The sequence below is a fragment of the Drosophila ficusphila genome, unplaced genomic scaffold (assembly GCF_018152265.1).
Source record: "Drosophila ficusphila isolate 14025-0441.05 unplaced genomic scaffold, ASM1815226v1 contig_412, whole genome shotgun sequence".
Lineage (NCBI taxonomy): Eukaryota > Metazoa > Arthropoda > Insecta > Diptera > Drosophilidae > Drosophila > Drosophila ficusphila.
Window position 1 is genome coordinate 5162772 of NW_025064326.1, and position 23751 is coordinate 5186522.

The 23751-nt window shown below is 46.7% G+C and overlaps 11 protein-coding genes across 13 annotated transcripts; 6 read left to right on the forward strand and 5 right to left on the reverse strand.

The window, feature by feature from the left end:
- Window positions 1-780: 780 nt before the first annotated feature.
- On the reverse strand, window positions 781-1643 carry LOC108089778 (serine protease 1). Its single transcript, XM_017188172.2, has one exon. It carries the CDS (start codon window positions 1625-1627, stop codon window positions 827-829), a length of 801 nt encoding a protein of 266 aa, XP_017043661.1. The 5' UTR covers window positions 1628-1643; the 3' UTR covers window positions 781-826.
- A 599-nt stretch (window positions 1644-2242) lies between these two features.
- LOC108089786 (SWI/SNF-related matrix-associated actin-dependent regulator of chromatin subfamily A-like protein 1) lies at window positions 2243-4952 on the forward strand. Its single transcript, XM_017188181.2, has 7 exons — window positions 2243-3043; window positions 3102-3592; window positions 3651-3801; window positions 3863-4027; window positions 4084-4366; window positions 4427-4621; window positions 4677-4952. Exons 1-7 carry the CDS (start codon window positions 2280-2282, stop codon window positions 4893-4895), a joined length of 2268 nt encoding a protein of 755 aa, XP_017043670.1. The 5' UTR covers window positions 2243-2279; the 3' UTR covers window positions 4896-4952.
- A 155-nt stretch (window positions 4953-5107) lies between these two features.
- LOC108089954 (cilia- and flagella-associated protein 44) lies at window positions 5108-12076 on the forward strand. Its single transcript, XM_017188445.2, has 11 exons — window positions 5108-5291; window positions 5346-5508; window positions 5565-7381; window positions 7444-8088; window positions 8139-8246; window positions 8510-9137; window positions 9197-10189; window positions 10250-10672; window positions 10724-10948; window positions 11001-11324; window positions 11379-12076. Exons 1-11 carry the CDS (start codon window positions 5194-5196, stop codon window positions 11964-11966), a joined length of 6012 nt encoding a protein of 2003 aa, XP_017043934.1. The 5' UTR covers window positions 5108-5193; the 3' UTR covers window positions 11967-12076.
- A 156-nt stretch (window positions 12077-12232) lies between these two features.
- LOC108089837 (DAZ-associated protein 2) lies at window positions 12233-12948 on the forward strand. Its single transcript, XM_017188251.2, has 2 exons — window positions 12233-12404; window positions 12462-12948. The coding sequence occupies exons 1-2, from the start codon at window positions 12318-12320 to the stop codon at window positions 12840-12842; spliced, it is 468 nt and encodes a 155-aa protein (XP_017043740.1). The 5' UTR covers window positions 12233-12317; the 3' UTR covers window positions 12843-12948.
- On the reverse strand, window positions 12923-14372 carry LOC108089830 (eukaryotic translation initiation factor 3 subunit I). Its single transcript, XM_017188243.2, has 3 exons — window positions 14257-14372; window positions 13590-14079; window positions 12923-13534 (listed from the first exon to the last, which is right to left on the reverse strand). Exons 1-3 carry the CDS (start codon window positions 14257-14259, stop codon window positions 13047-13049), a joined length of 981 nt encoding a protein of 326 aa, XP_017043732.1. The 5' UTR covers window positions 14260-14372; the 3' UTR covers window positions 12923-13046.
- A 107-nt stretch (window positions 14373-14479) lies between these two features.
- Window positions 14480-15487, reverse strand: LOC108089834 (protein SCO1 homolog, mitochondrial). Its single transcript, XM_017188249.2, has 2 exons — window positions 14989-15487; window positions 14480-14926 (listed from the first exon to the last, which is right to left on the reverse strand). The coding sequence occupies exons 1-2, from the start codon at window positions 15380-15382 to the stop codon at window positions 14565-14567; spliced, it is 756 nt and encodes a 251-aa protein (XP_017043738.1). The 5' UTR covers window positions 15383-15487; the 3' UTR covers window positions 14480-14564.
- A 50-nt stretch (window positions 15488-15537) lies between these two features.
- Window positions 15538-16757, forward strand: LOC108089829 (DNA-directed RNA polymerases I and III subunit RPAC1). Its single transcript, XM_017188241.2, has 2 exons — window positions 15538-15764; window positions 15828-16757. The coding sequence occupies exons 1-2, from the start codon at window positions 15625-15627 to the stop codon at window positions 16687-16689; spliced, it is 1002 nt and encodes a 333-aa protein (XP_017043730.1). The 5' UTR covers window positions 15538-15624; the 3' UTR covers window positions 16690-16757.
- Window positions 16676-17981, reverse strand: LOC108089832. Of its 3 annotated transcripts, XM_017188247.2 has the most exons (3): window positions 17560-17981; window positions 17162-17296; window positions 16950-17106 (listed from the first exon to the last, which is right to left on the reverse strand). In XM_017188247.2, the coding sequence occupies exons 1-3, from the start codon at window positions 17803-17805 to the stop codon at window positions 17062-17064; spliced, it is 426 nt and encodes a 141-aa protein (XP_017043736.1). In that variant the 5' UTR covers window positions 17806-17981; the 3' UTR covers window positions 16950-17061. The 3 variants fall into 3 exon arrangements, with proteins under 3 accessions (XP_017043735.1, XP_017043734.1, XP_017043736.1); XM_017188246.2 differs by having other exon boundaries at window positions 16676-17296; window positions 17593-17979; XM_017188245.2 differs by having other exon boundaries at window positions 16676-17296; window positions 17560-17979.
- Window positions 17982-18251: 270 nt separating this feature from the next.
- LOC108089825 (KIF-binding protein) lies at window positions 18252-20263 on the forward strand. Its single transcript, XM_017188238.2, has one exon. It carries the CDS (start codon window positions 18389-18391, stop codon window positions 20168-20170), a length of 1782 nt encoding a protein of 593 aa, XP_017043727.1. The 5' UTR covers window positions 18252-18388; the 3' UTR covers window positions 20171-20263.
- A 261-nt stretch (window positions 20264-20524) lies between these two features.
- On the forward strand, window positions 20525-21926 carry LOC108089831 (39S ribosomal protein L28, mitochondrial). Its single transcript, XM_017188244.2, has 3 exons — window positions 20525-20709; window positions 20827-21647; window positions 21794-21926. Exons 1-3 carry the CDS (start codon window positions 20689-20691, stop codon window positions 21855-21857), a joined length of 906 nt encoding a protein of 301 aa, XP_017043733.1. The 5' UTR covers window positions 20525-20688; the 3' UTR covers window positions 21858-21926.
- Window positions 21916-23636, reverse strand: LOC108089828 (GDP-mannose 4,6 dehydratase). Its single transcript, XM_017188240.2, has 3 exons — window positions 23376-23636; window positions 22835-23270; window positions 21916-22774 (listed from the first exon to the last, which is right to left on the reverse strand). The coding sequence occupies exons 1-3, from the start codon at window positions 23520-23522 to the stop codon at window positions 22194-22196; spliced, it is 1164 nt and encodes a 387-aa protein (XP_017043729.1). The 5' UTR covers window positions 23523-23636; the 3' UTR covers window positions 21916-22193.
- Between the last annotated feature and the right edge of the window lie 115 nt (window positions 23637-23751).

Genomic DNA, 23751 nt, shown 5'->3' on the forward strand with positions numbered 1-23751 from the left:
CATTCATGCCCCAAACCACAACATTGAGATCCACTCGAACAGAAGCGAGGAAAGATAAGGGAACAAGTCTCTGGCAAGACCAGTATTTGGCTCAGCAAATTGGTATAATTATATAAAAAAATTTATATTTATTTAGCTTTGCTTCACATGCGTGTTTATTTCTTTGTTAAAAACCAAAAGAGTCCTGGAAAGTAATTATTTTAAATCAAGTAAATTGTTTAGTAAAAAGTTTTTTAGAAAACACTCGCAATGCTACGAGCTTAATAACTATCTTTTTGTTCAGATGTTTTCCAATGCTCGGGCTGGCTTATGAAGGAAAAGTATGACTCCGCTTACACCATTGCGCAGAAACCCAATTACTTTTATATAACTTTACAGATTAGTTAGTCCTATATATGAATTTATTATTAAACAGTATAATATTTGGTTGAACAAACAGTAAAAAGTAGATCAATAATTAAATATTTGTAAGTTAAGTACAGCTGGAGAAGTTTTAAGTCCTCTTTAGATTTACCTGTTTCCTTATTGACTTAATGGTCGATTTAATTTTTAATTTATTGGTAATACTAGCTTAGGTCAAAATTTAAGTTAGATTTCTATTGATCGTAAGCCCACTTGCAAAAGATGATGATTTTTTGAGTTCTTCAGAGAATATGTTCACCATAGCAATTCAATGTAATGTAAACCAATTCAGAATCCTTTTATACAACATAATTCCCCAATAACAACCTTGTTTTCTGACGGCAGAATTAAAACGAGCCCATAAAAATCCATATTATGTTTCGATTGAAATACATTTATTTAAAAAAAAAACTTTGAATCGAGCTTAGTAGTAAGCCACACCGGAGTTGTCGCGAATCCAATCCAGCTGGTTGGTGACACGGGTGAATCCGGAGGGCAGGCCAGCGGTGCAACCGTTGCCAGCGACCCAGGAGGTGACTCCCACCAGTCGGCCACCGTCGTGGAGAACCAGGGGGCCGCCAGAGTCGCCGGAGCAGGTCGACTTGCCGCCGGAGGTGGACACACAGAGGATGCCGTCGGGCTGGGTGCCGTAGGTGCGGGAGCACTCGGAGTTGCTGATGATCTGCAGGTCGACGCACTCCATCCAGTCGGGCTGGGATCCGGCGGTGGTCAGACCCCATCCGCAGGCGACGGCCCACCAGTTGTCGTACATGTTGTAGCGGTCGTTGTAGCTGGGCAGCTCCACCTTGTTCACCATGTGCCAGAAGTCCACGTGGGGGGTGCGGATCAGGGCGATGTCGTTGCCGTTGTGGTCGGGCCAGTTGTGGTTCTGGATGAAGTTGCCGCTGCCGACGGTGTGGGTGAACTGGGCGTTGGTGCGCCAGGTGGCTCCGTAGTAGATGGTCACCTGTCCGGCACCGTTGGTGCAGTGGGCGGCGGTCAGAACCCAATCGTGGGCGATGATGGAGCCACCGCACCACCAGCCACCGTTTCCGCTGAAGCCAAGACCCACCGTGTAGGGAGCCTTGCCCTCCGTTGCCGGATATCCGTTCACAATGCGGCCATTGATCTTGGTATCCTTGGGCAGATCCTTGGGGTGGACCTGCTGAATGGTCTCAGCGGAGACGGCGGCCAGAGCCAGAGCCAGAACAACAAACACTTTCATGGTGAATGGATCACTTGTGGTCTTCGCTAGACTTCCATTAGTATTTATTTCATTTTCTTATCTTTGTCTGGAGGAGCCCCCACTCGGCGATATCCTATCTATAAGAACTCATCACAATTACACTACGTGATACCCATGAAAATTAAATGATAAACGCGCCTGAAGGAGATTTCGTTATAATTTTTGGGGGTGCGACTAATGGAAAATTTTGCATAGCTAAAATCTCGATAGCAAAAAAGGGGGCAAATCAATGATTATATTCGACTTTGGTAATAAAATGAAAGTCATTCTTATAGGAGCTTAATAGTGTAGTTGCAAAATATAATGAATAGTTCAACAATTTATGTAAGTGGTTTATTCGAATAGAACTCAAAAAAATAAAATAATTTTTTTGTTAATTGAGGAAATAAGAATTGGTGTGTTTTACGGAACAATGAGCAAAAATACATTTAATAAACACCAACAATTTTAAGTTTACGTAAATAGAAGTAAATAAAATTAAGCTTAAACTCTTAGTACAAAAAAATTCAACGGACTATACCAATTTAAAAACACGCGCCAAAAACCCGACTCTTTAGAATTTAACGCATCTGGTCACACTGAGCAATGCATTTGTTTACTAATTCCGCCAAATTTCGTTAATCGTCGCAGCATGTCATCTTGCAGTTCGTCTGAAATTGCGGAGAAGAAGCGCATTGCGCTGGCCAAGCTGCAGGCCAAGAAGTCCCAGTTGCTAGCCAGCTCAACCAGCGGAAAGCTAACCACGAATCCAACAAATGCGCAGCAACAAGTTGGGAATAGAAACGGAAATCCGAATCAACCACAAGCCAAATCTCCATTAAACTTCTACAAATCGCCGCCGGCAGCGCAGGAGAAGATCAGCAAGGTTTTCGCCTCCACATCCAATGACAACAAGAGTTCGTCCTTTCTGAATGCTCTGAAGGCCATTAAGCAGACCTCCACCCGAGAACTATCTAGAGGAGGTGCTCATCCTTACCAACGACCAAATGGAGGGAGTCCTAGAAATAAGCCTACTCTGTCACTTGCTCCGGAAAAGGAGAAGCCAGCGACTGTAATGCTCGGTAACTCAATCACCTGCAACCTGTTTATGACCAGTACGCAGCGGTTTGCTGCCCAGACTTCAGGATATCACGAAAAACTCATAGCCGTGTTCAAAAACATGCCCACTAAAACCTACGATGGTCAAACCCGTATCTGGAGTTTCGACCTCTCGGACTACCAATCTCTGCAGACTCATGCCGCGGATCTCAAGCCATATGTACACATGGTCGGCATTCCAAAGAAGGTGATAAGTCTCTGCCAGCAACCACCAGTTGTTTTGGAAAGAAGTGTGTTAGCTTCTATAGAACCAAAACTGGCGGACCAACTTATGCCCTTTCAGCAGGATGGAGTATGGTAAGTATCTACTGCAAAATTTTAAACCTATACTAAATATATCTTTTCCTAAACCTAGCTTTTCCATTGCCCAAAAGGGCCGTATTATGATCTGTGATGAAATGGGCCTGGGAAAAACCTATCAGTCCTTGGCTGTGGCCGACTATTTTAAGGATGATTGGCCCCTTCTTATCTGCACCACCGCCTCTACAAGAGATACCTGGGCAAAACACATCGTGGAACTGCTGCCCAAGGTGCCCGTTCACTATGTTCAAGTGCTGAACAACAATCAACAATATGTGGGTGAGGCGCAGGTGCTTATTACCAGCTACAACATGATGGAACGGCACATGGAAAAGCTGCTGCAGCGCAAGTACGGCTTTATCATTTTCGACGAGTCGCATACGCTGAAGAACAGCAAAGCCAAGTGCACGTCCGTGGCCAAAAGGCTAACAGATCAAGCCAAGCGGGTTGTTTTGCTATCCGGAACTCCAGCTCTCTCGCGACCTTTGGAGCTCTTTACTCAACTCCAGATGGTGGATACCAAATTCATGAATTTCATGGAGTTTAGTAAGTTAGGGTCTTTAATTTCATTAATTTTTATTTTTAATGCTCCACATTTTTACAGCCACTCGTTATTGTGACGGCAAACAGTCCACATTTGGCTGGGATGCCACGGGACAGTCAAACCTGGAGGAACTAAAGGTTATACTCACCCTAAAATATATGCTGAGGCGAACAAAAACGGAGGTGCTACCTCAGCTTGCAGAAAAAAATCGGTGGGTTGTCACCATGCAACATTATCGAAACAAAAACTAATACATTCCGGTCTATTTTTAGTGAAACAGTAGTCTTAGATCCCGCTTTAGTTTGGACCAACGACGAGACTAAGGAAACCTTGGAAACCTTCAACAAAGAGCTAAAAACATGTAAAGGCAAGGCCATGGAGGAGATTTTGATTCGTTTTTATGCACGCACCGCAGAAGTCAAAGCCAAAGCCGTGTGGTAATTAACTTCTCAATGGTATGAATTTCAAATAAAGAAATTATTTTATCTTGCAGTGCCTACCTGAAAACTCTTGTAAAGGAGCAAAAGAAGTTTATTATTTTTGCCCATCACCGGGTCATGATGGACGCCATAAGTGACTGTCTCAGTGAACTGAAAGTACACTATATTCGAATCGATGGACAGACGCGAAGCGATCTCAGGTCGGATTTTGTCGACACATTCCAAAAGAAAAGCAGCTGTAAGGTGGCGGTGCTGTCCCTAAAAGCCTGCAACGCAGGAATCACATTAACTGCAGCTGAGATTATAGTATTCGCTGAGCTGGACTGGAATCCTAGTGTAAGTAAATATATATACATTTATTCACAAAACTTTACGACGATTATTTTATACCTTTAGACTCTGGCGCAGGCCGAGAGTCGTGCCCATCGCATTGGCCAGACAAAACCGGTGATCTGTCGCTATTTAATGGCACACAAAACAGCAGACGATACGATCTGGAACATGCTGAAAAACAAGCAGGAGGTGCTCAGTAAAGTGGGAATCTTTGCGGAGAATCTTCAGAAGGCCACCCACACAACAGCACCAACATCGGTAAGATTGACATTGTATGTTTTAAGAAATATTTCTAACCTTGACGTTTTTATAGTCGCACAAAATCGAGGAATTCTTCTCGCCAGCAAAACCCGCATCCTCTAATCCGCAAAGGGGAAGCATAATACAATATCTTTCGCCTGCTCCTCAAAAAACATCCAGGGAACAAAATAATAATAATACGAAGAATGCGAATGAAAACAAAGTTGAGTCGGATATCGCAGCCTTTTTTAATGATGAAGATGATGAAGCTTTGCTGGATTTAGATATTTAACTATTTATAACTTACTCTGTTAAATCAATTATTTTAAATAAATTTAAGTTGAGAATGTTAAAATAAAAATAATAAAATCCTTAACAAAAATTTAATAGGATCTGAATAAGTTCGAACTGTTACAATCGTTTTAGAAAGGCAGTCTGCGCATGATCCACGTCTCAAAGAATCTTTCTGTTTAAATGATGTTTTGTGCCTTGGCAACAGTCAAACAAACACTCAAGCAAACCTTTTCACTTGAATCAAATAAATAAATACACAACCAGGTTAAAGTTTTATATACTGTAAAGTTGATAGAATGGATTCTTCGCAGACGGCAAGTGAACCAGTTGGCGAAGAGGAGGATGCCAGCAAGGAGAACGACATATCCTTTCCCCGTGATATAATCACCGTAGAGTGAGTATTAATTTATCGGGCAAATTCCTCTTAATTGGTTCATTTCTGGCTTAGACACTCTTTTGGGTACGATTGCAAAAAGCTCTTCAACTTGGTCTTGGTGGACTCGGATACGCTGGTCTTCGGCTCGGGAAACTTTCTAAACTACTTTAGTATTTCACGACTGGAGATTTCCTTTCAGGAAACGGTCTTTGGCTGCGGTATAGGATTTATCACGGTTAGTTGTTTGCCCTGCAAGCAATAGAATACTACTTCACTTTCCATAATTTACAGAAAAACGAACATCCCGATTATACCAACCTTTTTACGGTGGGCGAAAATGGACAGAGTCCCACCGTTTTCATCTATGAGTTTCCCTCGCTGCAGGTCCGTGTAAAGCTGCTGAATGCAGCCAAAGCTTGTTTTACGGCGGGTTCTTACAACAAGACCGGCGAATTGTTTGCATCGCAAGCTGGCTATCCGGATTTCGTTATCACCATCTGGCGCTGGGAAAAGGCAGAGGTCGTTCTGCGCGCCAAGTCCTTTCAGAGCGACATCCTGTTCGTGCATTTTTCGGAGCACAACCCCATCCTGCTGTGCTCTTCGGGTCTCAGCCACATCAAGTTCTGGAAAATGGCCAACACCTTTACGGGTCTGAAGTTAAAGGGCGACTTGGGACGCTTTGGCAAGACGGACTTCAGCGATATCTATGCCATGTACATGCTAGCCGATGAGAATGTGATCTCGGGCTGCGATTGGGGCAACATGCTGCTCTGGCAGGCGGGACTCATCAAGTTTGAGATCTGTCGGAAGGGTCGAAAGCCCTGCCATACAAAGCCCATAACCAGGATAACCATGAAGAACGGTGAGGTGACCACGGTGGGAATGGATGGTTATGTGCGCGTTTGGTACTGGGAAACCGTGGACCTAGCCGATCCGCCGGAGGATGATTTGTTCGTGGAGATCGATCCGATTTACGAGTTTAAGATCGCTGACGTGGAGCTGCGTTGCATGCAGAAAATTCATCCTTTCGATGAGTCAGATTTCACACACTACGCACAGGATGGAAACGGAGGAATTTGGTTCTGCGACATAAACACCTACGACGTTCCCCAGAAACCAAGGAAGCTCTACTCCTGCATTGGCGGCAGGGTGCTAACTGCCCAGATGTCCCCGGTGTCGCCACATTTTCTGTGCATGTCAGAGAGCGGAAAGCTCTTTCTTTATGAATACGAGCAACAACGTTTGATTCTTGAGAAGATTTTCCCGGCAGAGGGAGTCGATGTGCTGTGGCTGGATACCCAGATATCGGTGACGGGCACTGAAATTGTGGCTGTATTTAAGGATGGCATACTGCGGCAGCTGTTCTTGGACCTCAGCAACCCGGAACGGCCAACCATGGACCGAGTGAGAGCTTTCAAGGCGCACACATCACCGATCACGAGGCTCACCGTGAACAGGACCAGCACACTGCTCCTTACCGGCAGCGCTGACAAGAGCATCTTCATCTACACCTTAAGCAGGGATGAGCACCAGTTGGTGGACATGCGTCCCCTGGGTTTTGTGCAGTTTGCAGCGACACCAAACTGCTTCTATTGGCACGAAACGGAACCCACGGTGGTCCTTGTGGGCTGCAAGAGTGGCGAGTTGTATGAGTACAATATACGCACCGATGTCACCGACGACGAGACCTACTTGTCCTACAACATTACCGATATGTCGCGCATGCGCAGCACCAAATTTGCATCCATCAAAAGTCGCATTCGACGAGAAATCAATCGGGAAAACATAAAGAAGCGAAAGGAGAAGAAGAGGGAGCGCAAGATGGAGGAGGTAGAGAAGCTCAAGAAGGCTAATCCTGGACTGCAAATCGATATGGAGTCGGCGCTGGCCGATTCGGAGCCGGATGAGGAGGAGGAGCCGCTTCACATTCCGGCTGTGCCAAATCCCATCATTTGGATGCGATACACTGTAAGAGATACAGTCTGGGTTTCCATGGCCGGTTACGATGCTGGATACATCTACGAGCTGGAGTTTGAAGCCCCAGAGCCCACGTATGCCACCATTATAGCCGATGGAGATGATATGGAGATACACTCCTACTGCATTATGTAAGCTTTGTATCTTATAAGATATTTAAGTTTTAATTTTAAATTTTCCCACTTTTTCCCAGCGACGAATTTATGATCTTTGGCCTCGTTAATGGACGCATTCGAATCAATCACATGAATCCGGAAGACTTTACTGACCTTTCGGAGTACCGCATCTATCCCATGCACGATGGCCTGAAAGGCACCATTCCCAAAATCGAGACCAGCTTCGATGGAAGGCACTTGATCACCGTCGGCTACGATGGAAATGTGTTTCTTCACAGGTGGAACGGTCCAAGGATCGAGAAGAACAAACGGAGGGATCGGCTGCCGCCTCTGCCGGCGGGAGTTAGCGAGGTTAAGGAGATCGAAGATGAGGCACCTTCCCTGGAGCAGGAAAAAATCAATGCGGAGCTGCGACGCCAACAGGAAGCAGCCGAAGCTCACGATCGAGATGTCTTGAATAAAATTGGATCGCTGCAGAATGTCTATTTTGATATAATCAAGCGCAACGAGGAACTGCCTCCGGGCTTGAGGGCCAAGGATACGGATTTGCTGCTCGACGCTCGCATCACTCGGCAGATTCGGGATGAGCTGCAGGCGGAATTGGATGATGTGCGTGAGGATCTGGCCTACGACCTGGAATTCGCCCAGGTGGGGCATACAAAGCTATACAACCATTTCCTCAAGAACCTTGTCGAAATCCCCTTCACCGTCAATCCATTGCGGTAAGTTAGATGAGTCGTATTATGCCTTAGTCCTAAAATCTGGTTTTCAGTGCCGAAGTTCCGGGTGTGTCTACATTTCGCCTAGAGGCGCTTGGGGAGGAACACGAGCAGATAAAGAGGGACATTGAAGAGCGCCTCAAGCGGGAGCACGACATGGGGTAAGTGGGGGATTTAGGAGATAACTTCACTCTAAACACTGCCAAATCCAAAACTTCTTACTCTTAAATCCACGACAAGCAGCCTTTACAGGGAAGATCGGGTTGCAGAACAACCGGAAGTGTAAGCTTTATACTCTTTTAACACGCACCTTTATTTACCAAGTATTCAATAGAACACCAAACTTGTAACAATTTTTATTCCAGGGTTATTATTATAATTTATCAAATAATTATCATTAACTAATTTTGTCCAATCTGTGCAGACTCCACGATCTTGTGGAGCCTGAGAGATCGGACGAATCTATTGGCGAGCCCCCGCCGGAAGCGTTCTTCTTTGGACGGGATCCAAAGAGCATTGAGCCGCGTTTTAGCAAGAAGATGATGCGTCTCCTGGTTCGCTACCGGAAACGCCAGCTTTACGAGGTGCGCCGCATCTTCGACTGGGACAAGCTGGAGCGCCAGAAACCAGATCCCAATCGCAATCATCCCGATGACGATGCCCAGATTGAGGAGGCCAAGCGTAACCTAGGGGACTTCAAACTCAAGATCGGTGCCGACTACGAGCCCAAATCGACGGAGACTCTTACCCAGAAGTACATCGAGGTCGTGCAGTGCCGCGAGGAGTACTTCCATATGGTGAACACCTTCAATCAGTTGGTGCAGGAACTGCGCGATCGCAAAAGCGATCTGGAGCAGTTCATTAAAGCCAAGAAGAATCGTCTAAATGTGATACACAGCTACCTGCCGGAGCCAGATCGCCTGCCTTTACAAACGCTGCGTGAAACGGACATGGATCTGGAGTATCCGGAACTAAATCTTATTGAGCATTACACTCCCGGTTGTGGTGTGGAAATCGATGACATTCTCACGCTGGAACGCACTGTGGAGCAGGTCGGTGGTCACTGCTTTTATTTTACTTATCAGTTGGTATAAAAAGTTAATATTTTTAGGTGATTGCCATGCGGGCGGACATGAAATCGGTCACCAACGTTAGTATCTTCAGCATGAACTGCCTGGAAGCACCCGAGCTGCATGAGTTCTCCGCCTTCACAATGCTCCAGATCTCGACCCTAAAGCAGAGTCTTCCGAATGACCAGTTGATCGAGGAACTGCTAAAAATGCCCCCCATCAGTGATCCGGCCTACTATGAGCGAAACCAGGATGGCGAAACGCCTTTCATGATGGAGGTACGTCATCGATGGCTTCGCCAGTTTCTTGTGGAACAGGATGCGATTCGAACAGAAGTAGACGAGGAGGTGCAACAATTTGACAGGGAGCTGGCGAAGCTGCAGGTGCGACGCTTCCATGTCAAGCTGGACGCCGAGTTCATGACCACATTCATGAACAGCCTAAATCAGGAGCTGTACATCCTGCGCGACAGCGAGGAAATTGAGACACAGCTGCTCCTGAACGCCAAGACGGCGATGAACACTCGAAACGACCTGCAGGTGGTCATCAATGCCACCAACAGGCAGCTGGACGAGCTGAGGCGGAACATTGACAAGTTGGGCGAGCAGATCACCGCCGTCCAGGTGCTCTTTATGACCACGGTCAAGGGTCACAAGTTCTTTGACTTTTTGCGGCGCATTTTCAAGAAGAAGTGGCGTCCGCCCAAGGTGGCCAAAGGTGACGACGAGGAGTCCTCCTCGTCCTCTTCGTCTTCGTCCTCCAGCGAGGATAACGAGGCGGACAACAAGAGCGTTGACTCATTAGACATGACCACCATTCGATTGGACGAGACCACCTGTCCAACTGGACTGGACAGATCCCTTTACGATTTGGCCTTTGCCATGCGCGCCGATCGACATGAACTGGAGCGAAATTTGCGGGATCTTCAGCGGGATGTGGAGAACAAGCGTAAGGAGATTGCCGAAATGCAGATCAAGATGAAGTACCACGAGGAGGTTTATCAGCGCGAGAAGAATGCTTTGTTGCAGTTTAGAGTAAGATACTTTTAGAGTATATAAAATGAATTACTTAAATAATTTTTTTTTTATTTTTAGCGCAACCGTCAGCAGGAAGTCAACAAGGTGCACATCAGTGCCGTCCTGCGCATGGATCAACTGCAGCACTTCTATGAGGGCGACGACTACCGCGATCTTTCCAAGGCCATTCTCTTCGATGCCGATATGCTGGTGGATCTGCGCCGCCGGGCGGATCAACTCAGCGAGGAGACACAAGCCACCAAGCGTTGGCATCGCATCAACTTTATCCACTTGCGACGCATGAACACGGACATCAAGTTTATGCGATTCGAGATTACGCGGCTGGAGGAGGAGATCCGTCAGGCGATGATGAAGAAATTTGGCATAATCGTTAATCTAGATGAGTTGGAGGAGGAGGTCCTTAGGCGCTACATTTTCGATCTGGAGACGAACGCTGAGGATGAACTAAGTGCCCTCGAAAAGGAACTGATGGAGAAACAAGTACATTATCTTTAAAATTTAACACTATTGTATCTAATTTTTGTATTTTAGAAAGAGCTCTCTCGCTGCGAAGAGGAACTGGTGCTGGAGACCCAAAACAACACTGAAAAGGTCAACATAATGACAGTGCTTCGTGAGGAGAAGAACTTCCTTTGCACTCTGCTGGATATCCAGAATCGCAACTTTGCCAAGTGGAGCAATCCGAATGCACTGAATCTGTCCTACGATATTGAGAAGCTGAGGGGCATTGAGAAGTCTTTGCTGAACCAGATTGAAGTGGGTATTCCCTTTAGCTGATACCAGGTCTTTAAATTTGTATCCTTAATAGTGCCTGGAGCGGGAGATATGCGCCCTGCGGCTGAAGTCCAAACCTCTGCAGATCAACTACGAATTCGAGTTGGATCCCAATGCTCCGCCACAGGTGAATAGCGAAATTATGCCCAATGACGAGGCAATGGTGTGCCCTGCCATCCTGAACGTGGATGCCTATATGCTGCCACCCATGCCCGATGAGTTCATCATGGACCGCGTTCACACGATTGTTCAGAAGAGTTTCAATCGCTTTTTCGGAAGGAGCACCACTCCGGAAAACGTGCGCAAGTTTGCCCAGCGGTCTTCGCTTTATTTATGCCAAGCAGCCTACAGCTTCCAGGTAAGAATTATACAACACGATTTTGAGGATCCTCTTACTTACATTTTTTATCAGGGTCGCTATACGGATCGGATTGCCGAGTGCATTACGGAGCATTTGCAGACGATTGTGCCCAAGAAGTACTTCATCCACATCAGCGGCGAGGAACTACGCAAGCTCTTCAACGAAGTGGTGGCTGTGTTTGACTATGAACGTTCTGATGTGAATACCGAGGAGCTGATTTCCGGAATCTTCGACCACGCCAAGGACTCACTGTGTGCCCATATACATTTGGGCGATGCCGATGTGGTTAACCGCACCCACTTCATCGTGGCCCACATGTTCAAGGAGCTGATCGAGGTCCTGCCCTTGGAGGAGTTCCTATCCGACGAGACCCTTCGCATAATCGTGGACGTGCTGGAGCGTGAACCGATGGTTGATCCACGGGCCATTGGCGTGGAGCAGCTCATCGAGAGCACGCTGCAGCACGCCCAGGAGAATCTGCTCGACGGGATTACGGCGGTGCCCGTTCGCAAACTGGGCAGCTCCATTCAGAGAGACCTTATCAAGCGGCGCCAGTACAAGCAGCCCAGCTGCGAGTCGCCCATGTCGGTGCGGATTGCCACCAAAAAGCCGGGACACAGTACTGGGCTGCCTTTCTAGGATAAAAGGGTGCCATTAAACTGTACAGAACTCGACACATTAGAATACGTTTTTAAAAATTATCCTGTTTTATAGAGATTTGGAATAAAATGGCCTAAAACACATTTTAAGGATTTATGAAAAGTAATGAAATAGAACATTTCATTACCTTTAATAAAAAAAAACTTATCGCAATGTAAGTGTTAAAATTTAAATTAGGAATTCGGGGATGTACGCCAGCTTGGATTAAAAACGCTAAATCTGACGGGAAAATAAACAAACGTCAGCACTGACTTCGAGCAGCTGATAACCCTATTTCTGATTCAGCCAAATATCAAGTAAACAAAGAGCTTAAACATTTACAGAAATACAATGTCCAAGCCATCAAAATCGGGTAAAGCGGGTGACGGAAGTGCTCCCGCATACGATAACCACAATTTTGGCGATGCTATGGCGATGGTAAAATTTAAATTTACATTTAGTTAAATGTGGCCATTTAACACTGCCGCTTTTCAGAGAGCTCCACCGCCGACCTACGAGGAGAGCCAGCGCAGCGGCGGTGCCTATGGGTATCCACAAGGAGAAGTTGCTTCTCCCAGCCAGAATCAGTACTACGGTATGATTAGCCACCATCAGCAGCAGGTGCCCTTTAATGGACAGCCGAACTACGGCATGCATAATGGCACTGGCTACGGATTAGCTGGGCCCAGCACTTCAGCCGGAGCCGCTGCAAGACAGGTCCTCCAGTTGGACTCGCGTGCCGAGATAAGGACAAATGCCGCTGGAAATGTGGTCGTTCCACCTCCGCCACCCGGATGCCTGCCCACTCCGGGTCAATGGGCGGCAATGCAGGGCCAGCCCGTGGTCCTGAAGCAGAAGAAACGTTCCTTTTTCTAGATTGCACTATGCTTACTATTTACTCGAATATATTTTCCCTATATTGGCCCCTTTTATGTTATAATAAATAAACGTTGCGATCCGTTTCGTTTCGTCCTCGCGTATATTTGAAAGTTCCCTAAGCAAACGTACATGGCGCCAGTGAAATGGTTGGGTTACAATCCACTGGCTTTGATCTTCCCCCTACAGACTACCGGCTGTGGACTACTCGAAGATATTCTCAAAGTATGTACTATCGAATGTCTGGACACGCACGAAACCGTCTTCTCCGCCCGAGGCGTAACTCTTGCCGTCCGGATGGAAGGCCAAACTGTTGATAGGCCCGAAATGACCCTTGAGTCGGGCGAACTCCTCCTCGTAAATCAAATGGAAGAAGCGCGAGTCAAACTTTCCGGCCTTCGTAGACGTGGTAGTCACCTCCATGGCGTCCTGACCACCGCCCAACACAACGTGATCAAGAATGGGGCTGATGGCCGCCGAGTTTACGGGTCGCTCCGTCTTGTAGGTCTTTAGACACATCAGGGACTCCGAGTCGAAGAGCTTGGCGGTGCAATCCTTGGAGGCGGTGACGAACATGGTGCCATCCTTGCTTAGCTGCATGTCGTTAATGCCGGCGGTGTGATCAGTGCCAGAGTCGACGACCTTCTGGCCCTTGCGGATGTCCCAGATAGCAATGTTGCCGTTGTCGTGGCCTAAAATGTATTACTATTAGTGGGTATTATAAAGAAGAAAAAGAAGATTGCCCACCTGTGATAATGGTCTCATCCAGAGGACCCCAAAGCATCGAAGTAATCTTTGATTCCGTCATTGGGATGCGGAGCGTAGGCTCCTGCTCCGAAAGCGAGGAGTCGGCGTTGCGCACATCGATGAGGAAGAGCTCACAGTTCTGACCCATTGCCTTGTCCGTGGAGTAAGCAGCCTGGTTGCCCGAAAAGCTGAAGTGGCTGGTACGCACCGAGGACTTGGTCGGAATGGAGGCGATAATCGTTCCGTACTCGACGTCCCAGATCTTGGTGGTCATGTCACCAGCGCCTGTGATTAGCTTTCGGCTCTCCCAGTCCACATCCAGGCACCAAACCGCACCCTGATGACCATCGTACGTGCCCAGGCGTTCGCCGTTTAGCGAGTACCACACATTGGGCTTCTGATCCTTGGAAGAGGAAAAGAGCAGGTCGCCCTCCCGATTGTACTTGATTTGCGTTATGGAACGCTCGTGGCCCTGAAGCATCAACGGACGCTGTAAGAAAGAAAAAAATCACAAATATTTAGCAATAATATAGACCGCTTTTAAGGTTATGTTTTTCCCGGATTCGCCACACGACTTTCACGCCTGCGAATCGCTAAGATTACAGGTTAATTCCAGAAGAAACCCTTTCCGCAAAGGAGTTCCTGTATTGCTCTGATTTTCACGTACCATTTTGAATTTTAATGTTATTTGTTGCGAGAAAACAATTATTTTTGCAACAACATCCACGCAGCACTACACGCCAAAAGAGCAGTGTGACCGCGTTATCATATATACGTCAACTTAAAACATACTATTCAAACCTGAAAAATACCAAACCGTTAAATAAATAAAATAACATACATAATTAAATGGAATTTTGATTTTTTGGGACGATTCAAAAAATAAAATATATATTTGTTTTCCTATATTTTAACAGGCTCACGTTATACGTTAAAATAAATACAACGAATCAACATTGGTAGGGATTAAACTGCCTAGCTGAACCAGCCCTTTTTGTTCAACGAGTTCCACTTGGCTATGTTCACCAGAATAGAGGCAACGCATTGATCCTTATCCCGATTTTGACCGTAGTAGTCCACAAATTCTCCGTCCGGATTGACCAAATACATGATAATGGTGTGGTCCACGATGTAATCGTTATCCGCGTCCCGCGGACCGGCACTGAAATAAACCCGGAAGGCCTTGCACACATTGCGGATCTGATCGACGGTTCCTGTGAGTCCTAAAAGTTTGGGCGAGAATTCTTTTACATATTTAGCCACCACCTCTTTGGAGTCACGTTCTGGATCTACGGTAATGAAGATGGGCTGCACCGCCGGTGTTTGAGGAGATTTTTCTGTAAGGAATTGGTTTATATTGGTTGATCCAGAATAAAGGGAATTTGTTTGCTAAACGTACCCACTTCATCCACCACGGCAGCCATCTTTTCCAGCTCATCGGGACAAATGTCCGGACAATGAGTGAATCCGAAGTAGATGAGCAACCACTTGCCTAGAAAGTCCTCCGATTTGCGCACCGCTCCCTGGGAATCCACTAGTTCCCATCTGCCACCAATGGCTGCCTTTCCCAGCTGCCGCTGGCGCTCTTTTAACCGCGCTTCATCCTTCTCGCTTTTTACGTACAGCATAAAGCCCAGTCCGCCAGCTCCGAGTGCTCCAATCACTGCGAGACTTTTCCACGAAATTGGACCCTTGCCTTTTGTGGAATCCGCAGGAACGGCAAAGTGACGAACGGCGGGCTGCTGTGCCCAGCGTCGGCAGCTGCCCATTAGGCGTTGCAGGGAGCGGGACATCCTACGTCCTGGTTTCAGGAATTTTCAAGTTTTACGTAAATCTTCTGAAGAAATAAAAATCTCGCCGGCCTGATGCTTCTTCTTAGTCTGCCAGTTACAGGAAGGAATTACATTTGGTATTTTATCGCGGTATATGTATATACAAATTTAATGGTATATTTTTGTATCGACACAGCGGTCTTATTGCTTTCAACACGTGCAGTTGATTTCTGTTAAATAAATTTACTGAAACACCGGGTAAAATGGCAACAAAAAAGCGCAAAGAGCCGCTGTTATACATGGAGGAGTACCGGGTGAAGCAGGATCCACAGGACTACGGCTTAGCGGACGATGTCTTCTCCTTAGAGTCGTTTAAAGAGAAACTCCACATTACCATTGTCAGGTGGGTTTGAGCTTCTATGAAAATAAAGAGTTCTGAACATGATTAACCGGGCCTATCTTGTAGAAACGACGAGGAGGGCTTGGAGTTCGATCTGATCGGTGTTTATCCGGCTATTGCCAATGCGTTTCGGCGCCTGATGCTCAGCGATGTGCCTAGCATGGCCATCGAAAAGGTCTACATATACAACAACACCTCGATCATTCAGGACGAGGTCCTGGCCCACCGGATGGGCCTGCTTCCACTGCGAGCTGATCCCCGGTTATTCGCTTATCGAACGGAGGAGAGTACAGAGGCAGGCACTGAACAGGATACACTAGAATTCGAGCTAAAAGTTAAGTGCTCCAGGCGTCGGGATGCGGGCAAGGATCAGTCCAACTTCGATGATATTTACAAAAACCACAAGGTTTACTCAGGTCATCTAAAGTGGCTTCCCAAAGGAAAGCAGGGGCAGATATACAGCGAAAACGCAGTGAACTGCATCCACGAGGACATACTGATTGCCCAACTTCGACCGGGACATGAGTTGGATCTGCGATTGGTGGCGGTCAAGGGTCTTGGAAGGGATCATGCTAAATTCTCACCAGTCGCCACGGCCACTTACCGTCTGCTGCCGCAAATAAAATTAAATCGCGAAGTTACCGGCAAGGACGCTTATCTCTTGCAGAGCTGTTTCTCGCCGGGAGTGATTGGAATCGATGAAAACGAAAGTGCCTATGTGAAAGATGCGCGCTACGACACCTGCAGCCGGAATGTGTACCGCTATCCGCAGCTGAACGATGCCGTAACTCTGGCCCGTGTCCGAGACCATTACATCTTTACCGTGGAATCGGTGGGCGCACTCAAGCCGGAAGTTATATTCCTCGAAGCCGTAAAGGTGTTGAAAAAGAAGTGTCGAGCGTTCATAGACGAAATCGAGGCGGAGTAGTTATTTATTTAGTTTGTAAAAAGATTATTCTATGTACATAAGACAACTAAAATTGATATAAAACGTAAGCCTAAGTATTGCGTTTGCCCTCCCTCTGGCGCTTAAGGATTTTCAGGCGGAACTCAGTAAGCACCACTTGCAGACGCTCCTGGCAGAGAAGGGCGTCCTCCAAATCCATGTTGTTCAACTGCAGCGCCAAGCTCTTGCCGAACAAGTCAAATTCGCTGATAATGACATCCTCCGACATGCTGTCCGCACGATATTCGCCGTGCAGCTCTGGTTCGTTTTGCTTGATGTGTATTAGCTCCTCTTCATAGGCCACCTGGTCATGGACATCCGGCTCCTGCTGTTGGTCTTCGAGCAGCTCGTTCTCTACCACATACTCCTGCTCGAGAGGCTCGGTTCCCAGCAAATCATCTAGAATTGAGTCGTTCGAGGCAATTTCGTCTTCTTCCATGTGCTCTTCCTTTACCTCGTTCTTAATCTTTGACTGTTTGCTCTTTGGCTTGGGCTTCGCTTTGGGCTTTACCTTCGGTTTGGGTAAAGTAATTGAAGCCTCCAATTCCGGATCGTGTTCCATCTTGCAGAGCTCACTCTTGACCATATTCTGTAAGCGTAAATGGAAAACTAAAGGTTATTTTGAATAAAGGAATACAATTTTCGTTGACACTTATCCGGTAGCAAAGGGCACATACTAATATTTTAGGCGCGAACATTGGGAAATATTACGTTCAGAAAAATCTACCACAATTAACATTATTAACTACTGATAGCTTATTGTTTGATCTTGTTAATTTTTTTTGGAAAATGAAATATAAAAAAAAATTTTTGGGCAATAGCAATAGGAATATTGCTTATGGATAATCGCACCTGCGACAGAATGCCGACGCGTTTGGAACTTTCCTGATGCTTCCGGGTGATGAGATGCTGCTTGATGGACGCCAGTCTAGCTAAGACGTTCGCATCGCAGATAGAGCAGTGCGCCGAGTAGCCATCGTTGCTAGGACGGAGCCAGCTGGAGAAGGAAGGGAACTTCTCCCATTCGCTGCGATAGCGCTGGTGGTACAGTCGCTTCACTTTCTTGTCGTCCGGATCATGCTTAATGAACTTATGCATTGTCAATGTCTAAAATTTGATAAGATCGTCGGAATAGGATGAAAATCCTTCTTTGAACGATGAGCGCCAAAATCGGTCTTTAATAACTGCTTGTGGTAATTATTTTGGTATATTCTAAAAAATATTTTGTGAAAAAAATCTGAAAGTCCAATGCAGTGTGACTGTATTTTGATAGTTTAGAATACCAGCAATGGTTGCCAGGGCTACATCTAGCATTGTGAACGCGAAACAGTCACATTGGTGAGAAAAATGGGAGGACTAACGGTTTTATTTAGTTAAAATGCTTTTCATTGGTTGCATTAAATTTTTCTGTATTAAATTTTTTTGGAGGTCAAAAAATATCAGTTATTAGCGGCATTCACAGAAAAATGCTCATCTCGTACCTGTTTATTTTCAGTTGTAAAACATTCTCAGCAGAGAATACATAATAATGTACTGGTTTGGGTCTCCGGTCCACATGCTTGGACGGTCACACTCCCTGAAATGCGTTGACAAACTAGCAACAGAAAAAACTGAAAATATATTAATAAATAGTTTCCTCGATATTCGAGTGAACTAAAGCGCAGGGCAGCACATCGCCAATATGGTCGTCCCCAAAGAGATCCTGACCGACTACAAGGAGCTTTACGAGAAGGCCAACCGGCTAGTGGAGGAGGAGAGTCGTAGTGATCCGCCCACGGATCCTTTCCGCTCTCACTACAAAGCCCGCGATGTCCTGGAAGATTTAAAGAAACAGCTTGACGATCAACTGGTGAACGTTGAGGCCAGCGAGGATGATGGCGGCCAGGATGACCTCTGTTACCGCTCTCTGCTGGCATTCGTGTGTCGGGATCTCGGCAGGATTTACATCTACACGGAGGAGCAATCGCAGGGCGAGAAAATGCTGAATCGTTGCATGGAACTAGTCACGCCGCTCAAAGAGCGCCCCGAAGGCATTATTCCCTACATTGGAGCCATTAACGAGCTGAGTATTGTACTGGCCTCCAAGGAGGAGTACAAAAAGGGTTTGGACATTCTTATCGAGGCAGAGACTGGCTACGAAAAGTTTAAGGCCAGTGGCTTGCAACCCCTGGCAATAAAGGATGTATTCAATCCTCCGGAGAGTGAGCAGGAATGTCCTGTGGCGGGACCCAAGGAGCTAGAATCTCTGTACACTCTGGTCTCCTTCTACATGGCTCAGATGTACGGTCACTTGGGTGAGCCGGAAAAGTCTGCGAAATGCTGCCACCGCACTCTGCACCGCCAGCTGGAGTACAAGTCGTACGACGCCATTGACTTCGCACTGAACACCGCTACCTTGTCCCAGTTCTACATTGGAGAGGAGCGTTTTGAGGAGGCACGTCATCACCTGGCTGCCGCGACCCTCATAATGGCGGAGTACGAGGCCCACATGTTGGAGCCAGAGATGAGTGAGCAGCAGCGACAGGAAGTGGCGGAGACCTTCAAGCATCGCTACGCCGATGTGGCTCGCTGTTGGGCCAAGTACGGATTGTATTTGATGCACACCTCAAAGCTGCGTCTTATGAGGGACGAAGATGACGAGGCTAAGAATCTGGAAAAGATTATGCGAAACCTTAGACTGGCTGAGGCGCAACAGTCGCGATTTCCTGGTCTCGATCTCACAGCCTGCGAGAACCGGATCAGCTGCGAGTATTGCCTAACATTCGACGATGCTAAACTGGTGTTCCATTTCGTTAACGAGTGGCTGGACATAGCTAAGGACTATTACAAGGCCGAGAACGAGGCTACCGAGTACTCGAAAATTATTCAGGATTACGCCGAGGCGTATGAGCACATTGCTTTCTTCGAGGAGAATCCGGAAAACCAGGCTAAGATGCAAAAGCGTCGCGCTAAATACTTGGAAGATCTGCTCGACCTTCTTGATCCCATCTTCTACTTGAAGATTTGTCGGGAATGTTGGTACGGCGCCGGTACAGCCCATGCAGCCGTGCTGGATGTCCGTCTCGATATAATTCGGGCTACCAGCACCCCATCGCCGGAGGAAATCAAGAAGGTTAATCAGAGCTGTATGAAAGCTATCAAGCACTTCGAGAGCTATGTAAAGTCCTACTTGGCCAAACCGCAGAGCGAAGAGTGGCGTTCCAACATGGATGTGCAGGAGCAGCGTCACATGCTCTACGCCCACTTTCACATCGGCCGCATCTACTATAAACTTATAAGTGCCCATCCGCTACAGCAGTTGGAGCAGCTGGCTAATTGTCACACTTACTATAAGAGATTCGATGCCGGATGCCAGCTCCACAAGGAGGCGGCAGAACCGCTCCAGGGGGAGATTGGGGTTGTACGAGAGATGCTGCAGCTGCTGCCCCTCAAGATAAACACGGTCAAGGCGAGATTGGGTTAGACCAGATTTACCCGATCTTCTGACAATTTCCAAACAATATGTTGCATTTGCCGAAAGCTTTATAAGTAGTCCAAATAAAACGCTTACTGTTAATATTCGTCTAAGTGTCCTTTGGTCCTGGTCTCTAATTGTAATTAGGGGTATTAGAACCCTTATCAACTTTAGGTAAATAGGGAAAAGCCAACATTAAAAGTTTGATGGAAGAGTTTGCTTAGACTGATAAAACTGTCAACTCCGATCAAAAATAGTTTCTTGTTTAGTAATAGATTTTTGCATAGAAAATCAGTTTTAATTTGAATCAGCTTTTTTATAGCACTGTGTTCGGATAGGTGACAACCCTGCTGCCTACCATTCACATGCGAACAGCTGTTTTTTCCAAAACAGGAAGAGGAAGAACGCCGTGATAAGTTGTTGGCCTGGCCAAATTCAGGGAATATATAGTTTAATTGCTCCTTCTAGACTGCCACAATAGTTTTTAGTTAGTAACAACGAATTATTGCAAGTCGGTCCTTTGAAAAATGGCACACGCCACACCGCAGGTGAGTAAAAATTTAAATAAAGACAAAACTCTTAGCGCGCCGCTGTTTTGTGACGCAATAGCTGTGATATCTTTTGCAAAACATAATGGAATAACAAATTGTTTTATCCCTTGCCAGGGCGCCAAGCTGTTGAACGGATGGAAGCGTCCGGGCCGTTTTGACAAGGGTCTGGGGGCCCAGCTGCCCGAGGCGTACAGGAAGTTTTGGCGCGAGTGGAAGCTGACGACTCCGGCAGCCGTCCATTACATCCCCAAGGAACGCGAGTGGGAGCGCGATGAGGTGACCCACGCCATCAAGCCGGTACAAAACATCCCGCTGCCACTGATTGATACACCGGAATCGCACCAGGGCATCTGGGGCGGCGAGGCGGTAATCAAGGGCTTCCAGAAGCGCCAGCAGACCAAGCGTCGCGTTCCGCATTTCTGGGTACCGAACCTGCGACGTTCGGTGGTGCACAGCCATGTGCTGGACTCCTACATGTCCGTAGTAGTGACCGAGCGCACGCTGGAGCAGATCCACGAGTGTCATGGCTTTGATCATTATCTCCTCAAGAATCGCGCCTGCGATCTTCGTTCCGCCTTGGCTCTAAAACTAAAGCGAGAGGTGCTTCAGGCTCTGCAGAAGGGTGTTCCCGCCTTGGTCGACGAACCCGAGCGTCAAAAGGAAGTTCTTAGGGAATATAACCGCTACCTGGAGTCATATACCCCTGAGGAAATCGATTGGTACGGACATACCTACCTTGAGGCCATTCGCAAGCTACAGAAGCAGCTGCGTGAAGCGGAAAAGGTTGTCCCGCATAAGCTGGAGTTCCGCAGCAAGCTGATCGATCAGCTACGCCAGGCGGGAATACCTGAGGCAGGAAAAGTGGAAAAGTCCGATGCACTGGCAGGAACCTCGGCCGATCACAAGGATTCGGACATCGAGGCGCTAACAAAGCTGTAAGTCTTCCAAGGGGTAACACAGAAAGTGCTGCAAAAATTCCTCTATAAGATCAGAAAAATCTTTAAACCAAAAAAATATTTTTGTGTTAGCCTAGCTTTTGTTTTTAAACCTTATATGTTTAACATAAATTTATTTATTACAGGGAATCGTCGCCCTCCTCCAGTTGGCTGTCCAAGATTAATCCTTTCGGCAAGAAAGAAACCTAGACCGGCTGTCCTCAATTGTTTTTGATTTGTGTGTTTAGCCTCAAAAGAATAAACAGAATTTCGAAAACACATTTTCGATTTATTGGTTTAAAGTTTGTCGTCTAAAGTTTTTATTGCAAATATTATATTTGGTAAAGTGTATAAAAACAATTAGATTCACACACAAAACGTTAACGTACACATCAAAGCAGAGAAAGGAATGCTAAAACAATACAGAAATACATGCACAGCGATGACAAATCAAATACAGTAGCTTAGAACTATGGTTAGTGGATAGCTCCGCAAGCGGACAGAGAGCTTTGTGCCGTATTAATTCCCAATCCGGACAACCAGGCCCTAGGCAATGGGGTTCTTTTTCATCAACTCAATGTCGGCCTTCATCATGTCGCTGACCAGTTCCAGAAAGCTAACTTTGGGCGTCCAGTTGAGCTCCCGCTTGGCCTTGGAGGCGTCGCCCTGCAGCAGGTCTACCTCCGTGGGCCGGAAATACTTTGGATTTATGCGAACGCGTACTATGCCAGTGCTGCTTTCCACGCCCACCTCGTCCACGCCCTTCCCCTTCCACGTTATCTCGCGTCCGATATGCTTGAAAGCGGCTTCAACGAACTCGCGAACACTGTGCGTTTCCCCAGTGGCAATGACGTAGTCGGAGGGCGAGTCTCGCTGCAACATCATCCACATGGCCTCCACGTAATCACTGGCATGTCCCCAATCGCGTTTTGAGTCTAGATTACCCAGCTCAAAATACTCCATCTGCTTAAGCAGAATTTTTGCAACACTTCGTGTGATTTTCCTGGTTACAAAGTTCTCGCCTCTTCGTGGACTCTCGTGGTTGAAGAGGATTCCATTGCAAGCATACATGTTGTAGGCCTCTCGGTAGTTTATTACGATCCAAAAGCCGTACATCTTTGCACAGGCTGAAGAAAGGAGGAATAAACTTAAAGATATTTCTAAAAAGTGTAGCAAAGCAGACTAACCATATGGCGACCGGGGATAAAAGGGAGTCTGTTCGTTTTGTGGCGTCTCCACCACCTTGCCGTACAGCTCCGAAGTGGAGGCTTGATAGAACTTTACGTTTTTTTCCATCCCGCAAGTACGAATGGCGTCGAGAATGCGCAACGTGCCCACCGCATCTACCTCGGCCGTGTATTCACTGAGGTCAAATGAGACCTTCACATGAGATTGTGCAGCCAGGTTGTAGATCTCCGTGGGTTTTACCATATTGATGATCTTCACCAGACTGCTGCTGTCCGTCATATCGCCGTAGTGGAGCTTCATCTTGCCGCCCTTGTGCGCCTTTGGATCGGCATATAGATGCTCGATGCGGGTGGTGTTGAAGGTGCTGGCTCGGCGGATAATGCCATGCACCTCATAGTCCTTCTTTAAGAGAAACTCGGCCAAATAGGAGCCATCCTGGGAAAAAAAAAGTTTGTACTTATCAATCACTTTGAACACGTAGGCATTCTCATAGAAGGGATGTCTCCGAAGCAATCGGTGAGTAATTCCCCATTTACACACCTGGCCGGTTATGCCTGTTATCAGTGCCACTTTATCACGGGAATCGCCACCGGCACCGGTCGCTGTTCCATTTTGGTCCTTGCTGCCGTTGCTGCTGCTTTCAGATCGAGCCTTTTTGCTTTCCGGGGAGCCATCGGAGGTCGACATTATAAATAACCGGGTTTTTACAAAGTATTACTGCCAGTTGCAGTTTTTACAACGATGTAGCTATAGAGTAAACAAAAATGTTATCTGCTCTGAACAGGTAAAATGAAAAATTCATCGGTTTGTTATCGGTATTTCGCGTGACAGTGGGGCAAATTATACATAAAATAAAACATAGAAAAAAATATATAAATAAAATTTAAGAATTCGACATTTTTATAATTTGTATTCT